This window comes from Meleagris gallopavo, chromosome 4 (assembly GCF_905368555.1).
Source record: "Meleagris gallopavo chromosome 4, MGAL_WU_HG_1.1, whole genome shotgun sequence".
Classification (NCBI taxonomy): Eukaryota; Metazoa; Chordata; class Aves; order Galliformes; family Phasianidae; genus Meleagris; species Meleagris gallopavo.
In genome coordinates, this window is record NC_139407.1 from 39,510,330 (window position 1) to 39,530,369 (window position 20,040).

Consider the following 20,040-nt stretch of genomic DNA (forward strand, 5'->3'; position numbering starts at 1 on the left):
TCTGCAATATTTGAGCTTGACTAGCAGTGCATGCACTCTCTCATACAACACATGCAGTATATTCCTTCAGCTGAATAAAGTTATGCTTTTTGAAGAATAATTAAGCTGCGTGTGAAAACAAACAAATAAACATGATGTTCTCAGCTTTCACTTTTCCAGGTCACTTGTTCTGATATTTAAACTGCATTTACAGTTACGAAACTTTACCTTATGTCAAGGTTGGTGTACTCTAATTTCAACTTCCAGCACTTGCCAGTAAGACATTATCACAAATACTTACACACTGGATATGGGAACATGAATGAGTTATCACAGGACAAGGTCACACGTTAGCTTCTGTATTAAAGACTGTTCTTATCCCATGGAAAATATGAGGCAACTTGCTTTCAGGGACAGCAGATAGCTAGTAAACATCGAGTCACCCTTGTGAACACTCTTTCCCTGATCATACTTTGTCATCATCTTTCCATTCATGTATTACAGAAAGACCTGAAGAAATAGCTTGTCCTGGTTTCCAAGTGAGAGTTCACAGACAGCACTGCAATATCTCCACCTCTAGTTCTACAAGAACTTAAATTTCTCACAGTGCCAGGACTCGGAGTGTTGCTTGTGCCCCTTGCAGGAAGCAAGTAAAGCACTACCAGCACTTCTCTCTTTGTCCTCCTTTTCCTATGGAACAATTTATGATAGCCTATTCCTGTCAGATGATCCAAATTCTACTAAGTTATGAAAATATCAGCCATATCATATTTCCCCGTGTATTTGAGCATCCCAACATCCTCTTGCCAATCATGCAGGTTTCTAACATTAGTACAGAGGTAATCAGAAGATATTCCTTACATGCACCTTTGTGCCAAATTAAATTAGATACTGCATGTGAGAAGATTTTCAAGGAGATGCTCTGTCAGGGGTGAGGAGATGTGCTGAGAATGTGAATCCGATGCAAGATGTGAGACCAAGAATTCATGAAGTAGTAAGCACTGGAAAGACACTTTGACCCAATTTTCTTGCAGAACATCAGATATAGTCAGTCCTTGGGAGCATAGAGACATCACTAGTTAACTGCTTTGTAATTTCCGCAGTCTACAACACAATTTTCACAGCTGCTTTACAACTGCAGAAATAAGCAGCCATCTCATCAGCTGAAATCTACAGAATGTGCCCGTATAGCTTTCTTCCTCATTTCTACTGCAAATGTCACATTGCTTCTAATCCCCAGGTTTTTCTAAAAAAAACTGTTTTTTAAATTAATTTTTTCCTTGATGAATACATCAAGGATATCATCATTTTAATGAAATATTCTCACAGGCATCACTGCATTGTACTATACAGCTGCTTATCTCATAAAAAAAAAATACGCTGCACTGATTTAGTATATTGTTGTTTACAGCTATGGTATCTAAAAAGCCCAATGACACAAAGATTTCCTTTGTACATCCTTGGAGATGGAAATACCTCTACTAAAGTCTCCTCACCCTTTTGCAATATATTGCATGCAACCATACATACAGGTCTGTCATTCTACTGCAAGAAAGACTGATTTGATTTGGGTTTTATTTACTTTTTTTTTTTTTCCACAACAGTACCATTGTTCTGTTGTAAACTTGTATCTGAGAACTTGAAAAAAACAAGTCCTCAACTCCTTCAGAGCTTTCTTTCTCTCCTACAATTAATATTCAGTCCAAACAGTCAAAAGGTCACCCAAGTTTTTGGCAGTTCTTTTGGATCTACTAAAAACAGCAATAATCAAAGAAATTCCATAGTGCCAGGCCTCTGTCCGGTTAATTTATCAAAAGCAGAACCCTTTGGAAGTCACTATTTCAAAAATCTTCTCTCAGATAAGATAACCCTGTTACCTTTCTGGGCCTTGTGAAGGTTGCTGTCTGTTTCAATTTAGACACGCAAGTACACCCATGAAACCCCAAAATTTTACAGAATGCTCTGATCTACTCCTGGTACCCAAATGAACAATAAGAGGACATGTGGGAAAATGTCCTCCACGATCCCTCAGAGATGGATCAGTGACAACAGAATTTCACTGCCTTTTTACCCAGACAAGAGAAGGAAACATTTGGGGACAGTTATAAAGACAAAGGAAAAGCTCTTATCAACAGAAGGAAATAAGGAAGCAAAAATGTAAGAGATGAAGTTCAGGCTTGATTTTAAAATAGTTGAAGTCAGTGACGTTTCACCACTTAGATTCATCTAAGAACTGCTGTATTTTATTAGAGATTGAATTAGGCAAACTGCAGGCAAAGCACAAACGCGTTCTACTTTGAATGAATTTTCTGCAGTCTCAATGCAATGAAGCCTTTCAGTTGTATAACCGTAGTAAAAACACGGTCATTTTCAACATCAACTGAGCATAAAGCTATCTTCAGGATCAAGTTCTGCACCAAGGGACAGTGGTTAAGCCCGCTGAAGTCAGCTGCAAAATCCGGCTGATGTCAGAAGGAAAGACGTGGTGAATCGCACGGCTACGCCAGCCTAAATGGACAAACCTCAGAGCATTCCTCTTGTGTTGCACAGCAGGGACGGCAAATGATTCTTTGCTTGTCATGTCCCACTGCCCCTTCTCAGGCACAAAAGCTCCCGAGCCCCCTCCCAGGGAGGACCCCCGGAAGCTGCCGACTGCCACTCGTGCACCACGGGGCTGACTCAGCTGCAGCTCCTTTTTCCCCTCGCTCATCCTTGCTGTGCCCGCTGCCCATGCCTATGGAGCAACAAGACTCTCGGACTCTTTCGTCCTACTCTGCCCAACCACACCGTGGCATTTACTCGAGTAAAACTGTGAATAAGGAAAGAATTGAAGAAAGCGAAGACGCTCAGAATGTTACCACATTGTTAACACAAAGACTCCCAATGAAAGCGGTACAACGCGAGGACTGTAAGAGTAAAGCGTTCCCGATTGCTTGCTGTGCTACAAAAACCGAACATCCCAGGGCAGAGAGGAAGGGGGAATACAGAGATCCATTTTCTTGTCAAAAATGTCCTCCGCAACAACAGCGGGCAGAAGCCTTTCGCTTTCGGCCGCGCAGTTCCCAGCATCGCTTCAGCAAAACGCACGGCTTAAGGCAACCGCATTTTGCCCGACAGCTCCCCCCCTTCCTCCGCCGATCTGAGCTCACGGGGCCGGTCTCAAACCGCTCGCCCCCCGGCTCAGCCCTCCTTTCGGGCAAAGGGCCGCCAGACAGAGCTCGAGGAACTCGCCAACAACCCCCATCCTCCACGCCGCCACCCCTCAGCCCCGCTAACAAAGGCGGCGCGGGACCGCAGCAACCCCCGCCGGCACCGCCCTCGGCTCCCTCCTTCCCCGCCCCTCCCCTGGCCGGCCCGGCCCGGCCCCGCACCGCTTTCTCCGTGCCCGCCCGCCCCTCCCCGGCGGCGGCAGCGGCACGGCAGGGTGCCGCCGGGCGGGCGGGGTGTCTCCCAGGCGGCCTTGCCCGGATGTGCTACCCTGACTCATAGCCGCGCCGCACGCAGCCTCCGCGCCGCTGCCGCGCTCGCCCCGCTCCGCTCCGCGCACGGCTCTCCCACGCCTCCCCGAGAGGCGGCGGCGGCGGCTCCGGGAGCAGGGGAAGGAGGAGGAGGCCGCCGCGGCGCCACCATGGGTGAGTCCCCTCTGCGCAGCCCCCGCTGCCGCCCCTCTGCCCCCAGAGGCCGCCGCCCGAGCTCGGTGCAACTTCCCCGCAGGCTGCGGGGCTCGGAGCGCGCGGTCCCCGCGGCGCAAAGTTTCCGCGTCGGCCCGGCTCCGCGCAGGCCGGGCCGCCCCGATCCGCACGCGGAGGGCGAGGGGAGCCGCCTGCCCGCGTGCTGAGGGCGGCTCGGGGCACGGAGTTACGTAAGGCGGCCCTGGGACCTCTCGCCGACCGCGGCCGGTGTGACGGAGGCGGTCGGGGTAACGCGTTGGGAAGGTTATGCTGCGGTCCCTGTCCGCTGTTGGGGAAAGACGTAAGGATCTTCGTGTCGCTCCGGCTGCGAGGAAGAGCGTTACTCGTGCCTCCGAATGCAGCCATGTTACCTCTGTCTTTTTTTTTTTTTTCCTCTCTCTAAATGTTGTAAATTAAGTAGTTTCGCACCGATCGCCACTTGGATGGAGCTTCCAGCGAATCCCGTGTGAACCCAGGGAGCGCAGCGTTTCATTGCCTTTTCAGAGCGCTCGCTGGCTTTCTCCTCGCTTCCCCACCTCCTCCTCTTTGCACGCGCAGTACGGCGCCCAGCAGCCACCATCAGGTTCCCCACACAGCTGGCTGCAGTGTGGGCGCTGGGGCAGGGGTGGCTCCGCCGGCCTGCGCGGCGCTGCGCTCCGGGCCGTGGATGCCAAGGGCGAGGAGCTGTGTGTGCTTTGCAGATTGGGCAGGGGTCTGGCAGTGCCTGACTTCGGTTCAGGGCTTTGACATCAGCACTTCCTGCAGCCTCAGGTGCTGCACTGTTTAGTTTCTTTTTGCAGATCACGCACATCTTTCCCTTTCAACTAGAAGTTTCCATGGAAGAAGCACTTGCAGTGCCTCAGTTTTCCTGGTTGTGAAATGGGATAGATACTTGTTTGCTTCCTTTAAAGCGATGGAGAACTCCTGGCAGATGGAAGCTGGAACAGGAGGAGAGCTGTCAGATTTGCTCAGAATAAGGAACAACTCTTAACAGGGTAGCAAAGGCCTCTTTTCATGCATGGAGATGCCAGGATTTAGTGAGAATATATTTCCTGTCTCTGTTCACAAAGTCAGGCTGGTAATCCGAGTGTTCTGGTCAAAGTACAGATGTGACCAACTCTATTTTGTCTCCCCCCCAAACAAAAACTTCATAGTGTTAGCTAAAACCTCTTCAGAAAAGCTTATGCAGAATTAATGCAGCACTCTGTTTTAGATGAGACTACGTCTCAGCTGCAGTCAAGTTTGAAAACAGCTTGAGGATCTGCTCCAGCCTGCTATATAAGTAAGAGTCATTAGAGTGTTTTCAGGAAGACTGAATTTTTCTCTAGAATTTGTCATCACCCGTCCATAACTGACCAGAGGTTGCTCGTGCCCACTCCTTCAAATGTTGGAGCCTGGCTTTGTTGCCCTTAATAAGAATCCAGGCAAACTACAGCTTCTGCAGCAGCTCTTGTTGCTCCAAAGAGCAAAGACTGAAATCAGTTTCACCTTGGCTAGCAGCTAACTATGCCTTCTGCTGTTCAAGATCTATGTTCAAGCTCATACGATCAATGCAATAGCTTCCCCCATTCTGCTTATAGCATTCTTTTGGGTACTGCATCGCATAACAGCTGCAAATCCTTAGAACTGAAGTGAGAATGAATATTTGCAGTGTTTAATTTGTACTTCCTATGGCTTGCACTACATTCCATAAATCATGCTCAACAAACAGGCATTTGTAGCAGAGTGCAGTAATGCTTTACAGTTAAATGTATGCTCTATTCTGTGTTCAAAAAGGCAGGCTTAGTATTAGCTGATCTGTATACTGGTGATATAAGATGGAAAGCCGAGTAAGTATATTTTAATTCCGGTCAAAAGATTTCTGCCACTAAAAATATTTGTGTATATATGGATCTGCATTATCTTTGCTGTAGAGAAATCTCTCTGCTGCCACTTCAGCCCCAAGTGTGTATTCCTCTGAAGTCATTCTCATAGCAGTCATTTCCTCCTAGAAGACTGTGGCTTCTTCTCATAAATATCGGTTCTTCTCAAAATTGTCACTTTTGTTGCTTGTACTTATGTAGTTTTTGAAGTCACGTACACGGAATGGCACAGTTTCAACAACATTCATCTCTTAGCTTTGTGAGACAAGTTGCTGAAGTGCTCCTAGTAGCAAAACACTGAGTACTTGAGACAACGTGTGCTATGCTTCTATTTTTGTAAGAACAATTTCAGGTTTTTACTTTTCAGTTGCTGATGTCACGCCTCAATTTCCTGATGAATAGCCCCTTTCTCTGGTCAGTTTTCATCTTTTAACTTCCAAAACCACAACCTGCATGCTCTGTCATGAACTCCTCGTGGCCAGGCAGGTTTTACTGTTTTCAGGCAGCAGTCATTCCACAAACGCGAATCTGTAAGATAAATCAGTGTTATGCATTGACTACTCAATGCACTGGCCCCAAAAGATGGAGAAGCATAATTTGTGAGAGTTCATATACTGAACAGAAATACGGATTACACACAAAGTTATTTTTATGGTACATATCAGTTGCAGATTGAAATATAGATGTTATGATCAATAGCAGTGGAAGCTCATGAAAAACATTCTTGCATTTCAAAGCACCAGTTGTGTTAGCAAGAAATGGAAGGTGGCCTCTGTCCTGACGAAGCTTAACATGTTCCTGAGTGCTTAGCTGGGCAACAAACCGTGAAAGCAACCTGCCAGTTGCACAAGGAGGTTGGGGAACCTCTTAGATTCTCTTAGCAATACCTAGCACTAATATCATGGTGATGGGATGCAGGAGATACACAGGCTATAATGTAAATGGCTACTGTGCATTTATTTACAATTGTCAGAACAAAGGCTTACGTTCCCCCTCTCCTCCCAGGGCACTACATTTCTGCTCCTACTTTCCTTACAGAATTACTGCAGTTGTCAAGCTTTTTGGCCAGCCTGGTGGCTATGAACTCCAGATCAGAATGTCACAAGCCACCGCCTGTATTATTCGTGATATTGGCTCACTCAGTGAAGATGGCAGAAGGGAGTGAATATTCAGGCATGGCTGTGTGCAGTACCACTTTTGGGAAGATGGGAATAAACCTATGTGGTTTTTGTGAATAATCAGTAGCCTCACATACGAGAGGAATGAAAAAGTCGTCCTCCTTGAAAACAATTCTGCTAGTTTTCTTACAAGAGATGCGAGTCACCTTCATAGATTGCTTGTAAAAGTGATATATTTATTGCCCCAAAAGGTAATTTTTAATTATTTTAAAGCTTTTGCAAAAACAGTGGGACTTCATATAATGCTAGCATAATAGTTGTACCCAGCAGCAATACACTAGTTTAAGCCAGTGTGAGTGAGATGTATTAGCTAAAGACAAGACTGCATTTGGCAAAAACCTTGTCTTGAAAACACAAAGGCAGAAAAAACTGATTTTAGGCTATCTCTCTGTTTCTTTCTCAAATAATGTTCCTCAGAGTATGCAGCCAGAGAGGTTAGGTTAGTTCTGACTGCTCTACCTTAACAAATACTGTTGTGATCTTTTGTTATTACATAAGATGAAAAACAATCAATTTTGTCTCCTGCTTTAGGTTAAAGGCTTCATTCAAAAGTATGTTTTCTAAGAGCAGAATATGCAGTGGTAGCTGTGTAGTCAAAATAAAAGTGGGAAGACAAAGGGCAAAAGAACAGATGAAAACTGAAGGAAACAAAGTACTGATAATGAAAATGGGAAAGCTACCGAGACAAGAATAGAAAGAACAAAAATCCCTTAAAGGAAATTTGTGGAGGAAGAGAAGTACTAGAAGCGAAGGAAAGATGGGGTAAGGGATGAATGAACAACAGAAAACAGGAATGTCAGAAGGAAATTAGGAGCTCTCTTCCTGATCCACTCCCAACTCCCCGTTTAATAAAATTGCTTGGGTATGAAAGATGTAGATAAAATCAGAGCATTTTTACCCTCTTTCTTTGTAATTCATTCTGGCTGCAGCTGACAATCCTTGAGAAGATTCATTATAATTCTCAGCCTTCCTCAAGTAAAGCTGATCTATTTCTGGAAGTTCTGAGAACTTAATTATTTATGAATATGTAAATGATAAATAAATATGCGATTAACATAAACTAACATTTGTTCAATAAAGGACAGAATAATGTTGTCACCATTTGACATGAGAGAAAGCTCTGATATTCCATCTGTGGCACCCGACCAGGAGGTTGGGTATGGTCCTTAACTCTGTTGCAGGATGCAGGTTGAGTGTTAGGGACATTAATTGGTGACCTAATTACTTACGTAAGAGAAAACCCACTTTCTCCTGCTGACAAGTTCACCCAGGTCTCTGTGTTAACGAGAAATATTCCATCTGTCTTTATGCTGTTGTACATATTATGTTTAAGACAGTATCTCACTTCCAGATTAAAATTGATTAGTAACTACATATAAACTTCTGAAAATTGAAATCTTATGTGCCTTCTCCAGCTACTGGTGAAATTTTTTAATGACTGTTTGAATGTTAATTAGGCAAGGAGCTTTTCCTATGAAGGAGTTTTGTCCTTGCAGTGAAGCTGCTACATATAATCTCACAGGGCCTCTTCTTGTTAAATGTGGTCTAGAAACTTGTTTCTGTTTACAAATTTTAATGATAGCAACCAGATGGAATTGGTTTTGGTAGTGTAAGATGATTGTAAAAAAACAACAGCAACACAGATTTTTGATCACTGAAGTTCTACTTACTCCAAAAAATAGCTGATACATTTTAGAATTTTCATGTGCTCTAGATATGCCTAACTGAATTTGTAAACTCTCTGAAACAAATGGCTTTGGTTCAAGGAGCTTCAAAGCTGTGCACACAGCCTGGTGACATTTGTTCAGTCTGAGAGTCACAGTTCCGCTTTAGGGAGCTTTGAAGTTGTGCAGAAACCCTGGTGATCTCAGCCCACTCTTAAGCTGTAGTTCAAGAAGATTACAGGCTCAGCAGACACCCAGTAGAATTTGTCAAATCTATAAACCAAATAACTGCCATTCACTTACTTTCAGGTGGAGGATGGGGTTTAGTGAAGAATTCTTTGAGACCTGCAAATAAATACACAGTGCACATTAACTATTTGCTTAAGTACGTGACTCAGAAATGTCCCTGACTTGAAACACTTTCAGATATTTCTTAGAAGAATTTGAAAAGATGTATCAGGAAATAAACATCTGTGTGTATGTGTCTGTTGCAGCTGGAATTCAAAACGTATAAGTAGAGGAAAAAGTAGATGTCTATCTGAAATTGTGTTAAAATTTGCAACCTAAAATGAATAAAATGAGGGCATTTCAAGCTTTGCATCTCTAGGTTAGACAAACCTATTACAGAGATTACATTTACACATTCAAAAATCAGGAGAAAAACCCATTCTTTTGCAAAGGAAATATTTTACTTGACCCCTTTTAATATTTAGTCCTATTTTCCTCATATTTCAAATCCCTTAACAAACTTACTGCTTTCTAATTATGTATTATGGGAATATCTGAGCCATAGGTTGGTTCTGAGCTTTTGTTAAAACACCAAATCATTCCTTCTGTGAGTGATAGCTCTGTCAGATTCATTATAGTTAATCACAGTTGCATACATTCATCAGATGGTTTTGGCCTCTGATATTTGCCAGCCTGACAGTCACAATCAATTCGGAAGAAATTTGCCAAATTTGTTTGTTAATTTTTGCATTAATTTTTTTGTTTACATTTCCTGTCAGTTGATTTGGATTTGGCAAGCCATGTCAATATCTGATTAAGTGCAGTTAAGCAGGTGTTTAAGGTCACGTGGTGAATAAGCAGCCTATCTTTCAGCCTTATCTCCTTTGCTTTTGCAAATATACTTGGGAGTAAGACTGGAAAGAGAGAAACGTGAGTGAGAGAGATGGAGACTGAATAAGAAGGCCCAGGCTGGAAGAGACCAGCTTAATGGCAGGATGTACAGCATGATGAGGATTGAACAGAACTTTGGAGAAATTTGCTGGGGCTGCCAATAGCTGTAGGGAACAACAGGCCTTTGTTGATACTTGAGGAGTCTGTGCCCATTGTTAGCTTCCTCTGTTTTTACGGCACTCCTGGTACATTAATGTGAGAGCATAGGGACACAAAACCTACAGTTAAAAACCTCTCCTCACTGAATTCTTCACCTTTCACTGAATGCCTTTCTCTCTACTGTATCCCAGTCCAAAAATAACCGCACATGTAACAGTATTAATCCTTCCCTCATCATATCTTAAAGGAAGGAGGGGGGCTGCAAAGAAAACTCTCATAAACAGCACGTTACAAACTCCCATTTGCCCATAACTATATCCAGACCAGGAACTAGAACTGCCTTGTACTGTATGGATTAACACTATGTCAGTGTTTTGTAGATGGAAGCTTAAAATTTTTCTAGCTTGAGCACAAATACAGCCAGACATGAAAGAGGAGCACCTGCAAGGCTGTGGTCTCCAGGTTCAGTGGAGCGTTTGGCTGAGGTGAGCACGGTGCTGAGTGCGGCCTGCTGTCTGTCAGCCAGGAACTGCTCTTGAGCGCATATTTAGAAACGTTTCCTGTCTGTGGTGTTGTACCAGTCTCATGACATGACAATCAGCATTTCTAGCCTTAGAAGCAACCTTACAAGTACATGTCACTATTTCAGGGCTAGTAGCACTTCTGTGAGTTCATGCCTGTATCCCTTCTTTGTTGAGAAACCCAAGATGATCTCAATTTGCAGCTCCCAGTGCCCTGCAGGCAAAACTGAGTTCAGCACTGCCAAATAGCTCCTTGTGCTGCATGAAGGCTCTGGAACGATTTCCTTAAATCAAAATGCTGTTTTATCTTGACAGCAGGAACAAAGCATGCAAAGAGAAAAGGGCTTTAAAACCAAAGCAGGAGTGTACACATCTTCCTTATCCAAATCTTCCCTGTCCACAGAATGTTTAACTTACACCTGCTGGGCCTCTGGAGGAACTGACTGAAGTCAGTCTTCTGAGCCTGGTGTACGTAGAAATAGCATCTTCAAAGTTGTGGCCCCTTCTCCAGGCATACCCCTTTCTGAGAATTTTAAGAGGAAATGCAGGGAATTAACATAATCATCAGGAGGAGCGACACAGCAATGAGTTGTTTTGGGGATATTTCATGCTTGCCCCCACCTCCTTCTTAAGTAACAAGTAGCCATGATGCTTCCTCCTTTCACTCCCATCTCTCCTATTTTTATGCATTGAATCAATTTTAGGATCAGGCTTTAGTTCTACCAGGGGGGGGAGGGGGGAGGGGGGAAAGCAAACTACAACAGAAAATTGGCCTCTGAAGGCATTTGCTTTAAAAACATTTGCTATGATTAAATGAATATAGAAATACATTTAATAGGCTTTATATACAAATATATTTGCTCTTACCCTGCAAAACCTGTTGAGCCTTTGTTCCTGGATTTCCTTAGAGAGTGATACAGACATACTGACTCCCGCCACATGAAATTTGGATGAAAGCAGAGAAATGGTGGAGTTTGAGAGCAAGATATGCAACATATCCATAAAGAATGGCTGACAGAAACCAAGGAAATTCAGTTGTTCTTTGTTGGTGGTGGTGCTGTTGTTTTAAACAATTGCTATACAAATTCCATCATCTGTTTACAGCAGGATAGTACTTCAGTTAAATCAGAGATACTAATCATTAAGTTTGCATGCAGCAGTGCCCAAACTGCTGTGTAATTTCCAGGCAAAAACTACATTTCTCTATCTAACGCTATTATGTCTTCATTTTCTTCAAGTCATTTCTTTTTTTTTTTTTTTTTAACCTAAGAATCATTTCTTACTCTTCCCACTCTCTTCCACAGCCATTCTATTCCTTCAGTCCTTTGCTAAGCCCTTTATTTCATTGCCCAGTTTTCTGTAACATCTTCCTCCTCTTGCCTCCTCCAGTTGTCTGTTCTTTTCTGTCTTTCCTTCCATCTCCCACTCTCTCTTCTTCTGGTTCTGTCCTTATTAATTATCTGACAGCTTCTTCCTTCGTACCCATTCCACTATCTTTGTTAGAGAAAGAATTGAAAAACTGTTGTTCCACTTTCTAATTTTCAAAAGCAGAAGGTTTTTGGTTTTTATTTTCTAAAATATCAGCTAGTTAAAACTAGTATAAAATCAGTTTTTAGTTTTGCCTAATGTACAATAAGCAAGACTGCGTGAAGGAATGTATCTTGTAGGAAAGAAACAGCCCAGGATTAGGTCCTACTCATGTAAATGCTATTTATACAGCATTCTTGTACCCACACAAAGCCCACACTGAGCACCACTGAAGTCACCGGGATCCTGCTTTTCTGACACAGCTATAATGGGCCTCAAACTATAGGGTTTGGGTGAAACTGTGCAAAATAGCATGTACTGTCCCATAGAAATACACTTATGGCTCTCCAACTTATGCAGTTGGGAGGATGGAAATGTTAGACATTGGGCTAATTTTGAGAAGCACTGTTCAAATGTCTTTTATTGGTAAGTATGATACTATGCTGGTGTATAACATGTGAAGAAAAGAAGAAAGAGCATATTCTGTGCTGAAAAAGATGATCCGTTGAACTCTTTTTTTCTTAAAAATTGATGGAATTGTACAGCTTATAGTAATTTGTTATTTCAAAGAAGAAACCAATTTAACATGAAGAGAACATTAGAACATCATCCTGTAAAAGGGATAGTAAGCATGATATCATAAGCTATTAATATACATAAAGTTCTATCTTGTAACAGCATAGGAAAAAAGAAAAAAATATGTTTCAGAAATGTATTTTGCAGCCATTAGATAGTGTCTTTTGGTATTTTCTGATATTCTCAGAAAATGTTAGGAATCCCTCTCTCTAAGACTTACACACATTATGCTTCTAATGCCACATTAGAATGTGGATACTTACTGTTCCATGGACAAGAATGCTGTAGGAGGAACAAAAAACGATTCAATGAACTTCTTCAGAATGCATCATCATCCCAGAAATGATCTGAAGTGCTTGTTTATCTTTATGAAGGCTATAACTTCTCCTTTTACAAGGAGAGTGAAGGCATCAGAGTTTCTGTTTCTGGCTTTTAAGAATAAGGTAGAATTTAAGATTTCTTGTACAGTCTCTGAAAGAGTTCTCCTGTGAATGTAAAATTTGAGTTCTGTGCATGTACCCACTTCGAAACAGATGGCTGGGGGAAAAAATGCCCTAGATAATACAGCACTTTATGTTAGCAAGAGAGGCCTGTTTTGTTCTGCTTTTTGCTGTTGCTGTAGTTTTCTTTTTCAAAATGTTTATTAAGGTGTCTTTCTGATACTAGATAGCTCTTGTGATAAAAAGCAACAGATGTGAGCTTCTGGATTACTTTTAGCATACTCAGATTCTGAACAGTTCACTGCGTTCAGGCATCACAGCAAACAAGGTGTCAGTCAGAAGCCAGCACACTTCAGCAACTTTTAAACTGCTTGCTTTTCTAAAATCAGAAATGGTCATCAACAAAACAGAACTTTGGCTGTACATAGAGAACTTTTTCTGAAAGCTGATTAATAGGCACATTTTATGAAATTACTTAAGATTTGGCAGGTTGTTTGAAAAACGGCCTTTTCTGTTGGACCCTTTTTATCTTAAAAATAAGTAGACGAGACTATTGTGATTATTATTTTTCTCCCCATTATCAGAAATATATTTCTTACAATCAGAAATACGCTGAGGAGCCTGGAGGCAGATTAAGTTTGGACTGCATTTGGGGTTGCAGAGATTTAACTTTTAGATCAAATATCAGATATCAAAATTGAAAATTTGGGAAATCTTGCAAGCTCCCTCCTGATATTTCCCCATTATTTCTCCCTAGACCCTTGCTCTTCTTGCAAAAGCAGCCACTGTGTCAAAATAGGCCCCTTCTGATTTTGGTCAACAGTTTAGAATGAAAATACAGCAGCAATTTTTGTTTAAACACTTGGTGGTTGGACTTGCAGAGAACATTCAGAATAGGTGATTACTGTATTCATATAACATTACCAGGTTCTGTACTTCTTACTCTTTGATCACAAAGCATGTGTCGAACTTCAGTGTTTATTTCTAATACCTTAAGGATGCAAGTCCAAGTATAGAAGGCAAATTCTGCTTGTTTACATGAGTTTAGTATTATTCCACTCTGTACCCATGGAACTAGTTTGTCCCCAAAGTCAGCATATCATTTGAATCTTTTCATTAGAGATGTTTCTGCTGCTTCATCTAATACAACCTGAGGGTAATGTAAATCCATCAGGCAAAGAAGTCTGGTTGCTCTGACGTGAAAGGTCTGCATGCTCAATGCAGAACTTCTAAAATTGCATTAATTTAATGAAAATAAAGCTTTTTTTTTCCTGTGCTGAGACATGACATCTTTAAATGTAATACAGCAAACTACCAAATAACGTTTTTAAGTGCGTATTGTAGGTTTAAATGGTATTGCATTGCAGTGCTTTAACTGACCTGGTTGCAGAGCATTTAGAAAAGGTAATCCATTGAAACAAGCTTTGCCACTAAAGCCTCCGTGTAGTCAGATTATGGCCTCAGTTCCTATTGCCCTGTATTATGCATAAAGTGACTGCAAATTTGATTTAAATGGTTACTGGGCCTAAATTGTAGCTTTTATATCCTGCCTGAGCATAAACGACCATAGGATAATGGGCAATAAAGTGATGGGTAATAAAATGATGCCCATAGTGCCTTCATATCTGAGATGCCTTGAGGAAGTCTTGTTTTTAGATTCTTGTCCTGCTTTAGTAGAATTAATGGTTAAAGGTCTGCATAGAGTTTTGGGGGCTGCGGTGACTCACAACTGTGGAAGCCAAAAAAAAGCTGCAGATATTCAGTGTGCTGAAGAATTTGTGGCACCAGAGAATTAGGAGTTGCATTCTCAAAAGGCTGTAGTCACTTCAGTGCATCATGGGATCAGACACAGGTCTGAAGAAATCTGACCTTCCATGCATTAGAGGGAAAAGGTAGACGCGCTGGCCATGGGTGAAATTAACAGTCCTGGGCTCTAGCATTAAAAGATTCCTCTTCAGAGGGATTTATAAACACTAATTCATTAAAATAGATTCTCATGCAAGACTTACAAGTGAACGGATTGTAGAAGGCTGCTTTTGACCCAGATAGGGACACAGGAAATAAATGACAACTGCTTAGTTGATTTCTATCATGAACTCTGAAATATGAAGGAAAACAAATAGCCTAAGAAACAAAACATGTAGTGTTCAAAAGAGATATTGGTTCAATACTTATGACAAAGTTTGCTCCCAAAATGTGTTTTTCAGTGTGGCAGTGTGGCCATTAAGAGAGGTATCAATGTGCAAATGTCATAATGACTGTTAGAATTAATAGCAGAATTGTCAGGTCTGAAGGCCTGCGTGCAGTCCACAACTCTTTAGTTACCTCAAGACTTAAGGCTTATGGGTATTGTCATAATTATGTCATTATATTCACATCAACTCCTAACAATTAACATGTTGCAAAATTTCAATAGCATTAATACATTTTTGTAGTTCTACTAGTAAACAATTCACAGAATTGCCTCTGTAATAGGCAAGCTCCCTTTGTGTATTTGTGTCATGTATACTTATGTATAACTCCTCACAAATTCTGCTATTTTTTTTTAAACAGTCACATTCTAAATTGTTTTTCACATTTTAAGTTATAGAAAAAAAAATATATTTCTTTTTCCAAGAATTCAAATCTTGCTAAAATAAATAAGACTCATTCTGGCTATTTTTTTTCTGTATTTACAACCGAAGAGGACAATGAAAAGAAGTCCACCTGGCCCATTCATCAATGTTGTGCTCAGATCCTTCTGGAATAATATGAAGAACTTAATCAAGGTCATTTATTGTACACTCATACTCTACACTGTATTTTTTCCAATGGAAGGACCTACCCTCCATGATATTTTATAGTTGTACTGTCAGTCTCCTCATATGTAGGAACTCAGGCATCACAAAAAATACATATACTCCTGAGTAAATGCAAGACAAGAATCTCATAATAATATATAACAATATGTTGTTAAGAGAAAGGAAATAATTTTATACATACATATGAATCCTCTCTTATCCATGACTGAGCCCAACACTGTAGAACAAAAGGATGCTTGTCTGTTTAAAAAGAAGGGGAAAAGATCTGTTACCTAAGAGTTAGACAGCAGGAATAGTCAGATCAAGATTTTTCCAGTCTGCACTCTGCTAATTTATAGCAAGATGAAGCAGTCAACGGTTCTGTCACACAGCAAAACAGACTTACCTATAATAAGGATGTCCTACTTGGATGCTCTGTTAGGAAGCCTGTAGTAGAAACAGTGAAGATGTTTGAGCTGAAATTTGAACAGATTCACAGACTTGTAGAAGGAAAACAAAACTGTCATTTGGAAGGATTTTGAGTAAAGGCTGTAAGGATTTTGGAGAAGGCCAGTGCTATAACCGGGTCAACTATGATTTTATGTAGTTACATCTTGAAGTCTCCATAGTCTTTGTGTCTTCACTTTAGGTAGCTGCAGGGCCACTACTCAATCACTTTCATCCTTCTCTTTGGCAGAGTGAGGAAGACCTCCTCCCCTAGCCTCACTTTTGCACATCACATGCTCTGGGAACAGATTCATCTTTGGAGCCCTGTCCTACACTTTCTCCAGTTTCTCAGCATCATTCTCAACCTGGGACATCCAGAGCCAGGTGAAGAATTTTGGGATGTGCAAGTTCTTACCAGGCATCAAGCAGAGACTTGATCTGCTGGCCACGTTCCTAATATAGCCATAATGCTGTTTGATTTATTTGCATTGAGAACACGCTGCTGGCTCATGTTTTAATTGGCCTCCACTGTAATCCCCTGGGTGTTTTCAGCAGGGCTGGTCCTCAGCCAGTCAGCTCTCAGCCTTTCCCAGTGTGTGGGATTGTTCTGTCTTAAGTGCAGATCTTGGTCCTTAAACTTGCTGAAGGAGACTTCTGGCCATCCAATCCCCAAGTTTCTGAAGGTGCCTCTGGATTGCTATTTGTTGTGTCAGCTGATCCCCCAGTTTAGCACTGTCTGCAAAAGATTAGCACTGTTCAAATGCATGTCTACTGCTATACTGTTTTCAAACAAAAAAACCCCACACTTAAAATCTGCAATTTGTCCAGCCCAAATAGAGCAGTGTAGGCTCACATTCAATTTTTTTATACTATAAAATAAGGCAATGATAAACACTTCTTATTTGTGACTCTAGAATAGCAGAAAAATGATTACATACTTGAAAAAATGGGAATATTTGTTAGACTAGCATCTGCAGTTGCAAGTGAACATGAATTATTGGTAATCACTTAATGCAAGTGAGTAGAGGATGACAAACCTTGATTTGTAGACACCCAACTGACTGAAGTCTGCAGAATAACACTAATGATGAAATATGGGTTCTCAGTGTAGCCTAAATGGGATGTCAGCTTTTTCTTTTCTACTTTACTTACTTAACTGGTGAGAAGTGCAGAGAGAATGACTTGCAGTAGCAATTCATGGGAAACCATTGGTCCAGATTTCCAGTCATCCTGCTGAGAGCCTTACTGAGCTTGCCACAGCTCCCATCTTGCCTACATGCCCACTTTTCTTTCCAGCTAATCAGGGCAGAACACATAACTTGAGTTTCTTTCACATGGAATATGATAAGTCAGAACATGCACTTTGAAGCTCTCTTTCCAGGTTAGTCATAACACAAATCCTGGCCCATACTTGACTTAACTGTAGAGTCTGCTACAGTTAAGCCCCTATCTAATTTAGGTTAATTTACCCAACACGTTTTGCCTTTTTACCTGTAGTTTTTTGTGTTAAGCTTAGATAATTTTTTTTTTTTTTAATCAAGCTAGAACAAAAGAAGGCTTTTTCAAGATAGATGAGACTACACTAGCAGTGTTACCTGTTAGCATCTACCACTATTTCTATTCCTCTACAGCACAGTGTACACCTGAATAGGATGATCACAGCTTTTGCTCAACTAAATGAGGGAATAATCCATTTTGACAGTGGCATTTAATACTTCTCTAGTGGGGCATAGACTGCACTATTTTAAGGTATTATCACAGTGCATTCTACACACAGGGAAGACATGCTTCACTGTAAAAGGGTGGCAGTGCACAGGGCATGCTTTTCCTGGGATAGTGTAGATTCTTCAGTGCTGGTGGAGCTTATTAATTCTCTCTTTCTGGGTCTTCATGTAAGCTTTTCCTTGCAGCATTCAAACTAAGATTACAGATGGGAAGTGCTGACAAAGAATAGGGGAGTGCTCAGTCTGAGAATGCCAGCCACATAGATGAGACACAGAAGGAGCTATGCGTGCCATGCTATCTGCTGTATATACAGGAGATTTAAAATTACCAGCAGCCATCAAACTACTACTCTTTGTGCCTGCCTATTCAAGTGGGAATGGAGAAAGGAGAAAAAAAAAACCTCTTTATCCTGTAGCTGAAACATTAGCAATTTTCCTGATAAGTATTGCTTTAATGATCAATTGCTGGCTGTATTAATTAATATTACCACAGTAACTTTCTATATGAGGCTTTTGGGTATTAGTAAAATGGAGAGGAAGAATATTAAAACTGATAATGTATATGTTTTTTTTTATTATAAGCAGCTTCTGGAAGTAAATGAAGTATGGCTACCAACAAAGTATCACTGATTTATGCCTGCTGATACAGAAGCATCCTGGTCTTTTCCTCTCATTTCATTAAAACCTCAGCATGTCAGTGGTGGTTAAAAATGACAGTAGCTTTTGGCACATGCACAAATCTGCACATTTACTCCATGAGCTGTGTCTGTAAGCTTTCCCATATAATATGACCACTTCTGAAATATTTTCTCCACTTTTTCTTTCTTCTACTTTCAAGGGACCAATTGTAATTGACAAAAAAGCCAAAACAAAACAAAGCAAACCAAAACAAAACAAAAAACAAAAACCCATAATTGGAGAATGTAATAGGAGAGATTGTTTCCTCAGCTGTCATCTCTTTGCACTGTTGCAGCAGTGGCTGGCATCTGTGGGAGTTCTATATGCTGACCAATTAGAATTCCCTCCACACAAAAACTGTATACATATGCTATAGAGAAGATTGTGAAGGTCCTTGATGTTGCTGCAAGATGCTTCCAGGAGAAGGGGCTAAGGCACATTGTTAGAGTTGTTCAGACAACTGCCTTACTGTTGCAAAGCTTCCTATGTGTCTCTTGACTGCCAGGCAGTGTGTAAGTAACTCCCCACTACACTGAGTTATGCAGAAATCCCTGTGACATGCAGGAACTGGTCAGGAAATCACCTCTGCCTCTCAGTCTTGCTGGGTTTTGGCTTCTGTTCTCTGCTTCTTTGCCTTCTGAACTAGCACTGTATCTCAGCCATAACAGTAAAAAGATTGGCAGTCCATCAGTAGCTCAGTCCTTTAAGTGTCTGTTTTGAGTAGTTTACTGACTCTGTAGAGCAGTCTAACAGTACAGCTGCATTTAACAGGGATGCAATGCTCTGAAGTGTTCTTTGAAAGTGGCATAAAATAACATGGATATTGGGAAATATGGCAATGGACATTTTTTGTAGACTCGTGGTTAGGAATGGACTGCATTACGCATATGCTCTGGATTTTAGGTGCTAGTTCCCAGTATGGCATTCAGAAATCAGAGGCAGCTGTTTTGGCTCTCTAAACAGTGCCTGCAGAGTTCAGAGTAGGATCAACTACCGCTCAGCAGGAAGACACTCATAACTAACATGCATACCTCTATTCTATTCAGCATAATTTCCACCTCAGGCCAAGGGCATGGAGTTATTTGAGAGATGGGTACCTGCATCTTTTCAATGAAAGTCTGAGCCTTTGTTACTCCTCCTTTTCAAATGTGAATGAAGGAAGAGGCATTACTTCCTTCACCTTCCTTGAGATGGGCTGCAAACCTCAGTAGTCTTTTGATTCACACATATATGAAAGAAAAGAAGAAAAAAAGGAGAGTAGTCCAGTTCTTTTCTCTGCCTGAACCCAGAGCTCTGCCATGAAACAACAAGATCCTTGGTATGCTTCTGTGAAATTGTATGCAGGGGACAAGACTGAATTTGGTTTATTTTAGTGTTTACGTTAACGTGTAAAATGCACTTTCACTTTATTGTCATTTACTTTCTGTTGGATGCTAGTATTTTCGCTAGAATTTCCTTTGTGGTCTGTGAGTATGGGGCACATTGTGGCATGGGGCCAAGAGGACTTACTTCTTAGAGATCTCTATCAGGCTAGTGCATGGATTTGGCTATGGAGCTGCCTGAGAGGGTGAGAAGAATTGTGGATTTGGGCTGAAGGTTAAATTTCTCCAGAATTTGGTGACAGGTGAATGGGACCATTGGAAGTAGGCTTCCTAGAGTCTTTTCTGTCTATACATGTAATGTTATTCTTTCCCCTCTGTGATTTAAGGGCTGGT

The 20,040-nt window shown here is 41.4% G+C and overlaps 2 protein-coding genes across 5 annotated transcripts in view; one reads left to right on the top strand and one right to left on the bottom strand.

The window, feature by feature from the left end:
• Positions 1-2,200: 2,200 nt before the first annotated feature.
• LOC116216570 (uncharacterized) overlaps positions 2,201-20,040 on the bottom strand; it is a 62,249-nt gene continuing 44,409 nt past the window's right edge. For both annotated transcript variants that reach the window (XM_085222946.1, XM_085222948.1), the window contains 6 exons: positions 16,339-16,659; positions 15,883-15,923; positions 15,679-15,737; positions 10,571-14,794; positions 8,658-8,699; positions 2,201-6,040 (listed from right to left, as the gene is read on the bottom strand). In XM_085222946.1, coding sequence (XP_085079072.1) covers positions 3,453-4,016 — 564 coding nt within the window. In that variant the 5' untranslated portion in view covers positions 4,017-6,040; positions 8,658-8,699; positions 10,571-14,794; ... (1 more) ...; positions 15,883-15,923; positions 16,339-16,659 and the 3' untranslated portion in view covers positions 2,201-3,452. The remainder of the gene's footprint in view (positions 6,041-8,657; positions 8,700-10,570; positions 14,795-15,678; positions 15,738-15,882; positions 15,924-16,338; positions 16,660-20,040) is intronic.
• The window catches only part of RAP1GDS1 (Rap1 GTPase-GDP dissociation stimulator 1), an 86,254-nt gene continuing 69,689 nt past the window's right edge, over positions 3,476-20,040 (top strand). For all 3 annotated transcript variants that reach the window (XM_085222940.1, XM_085222942.1, XM_085222941.1), the window contains exon 1: positions 3,476-3,611. In XM_085222940.1, coding sequence (XP_085079066.1) covers positions 3,608-3,611 — 4 coding nt within the window. In that variant the 5' untranslated portion in view covers positions 3,476-3,607. The remainder of the gene's footprint in view (positions 3,612-20,040) is intronic.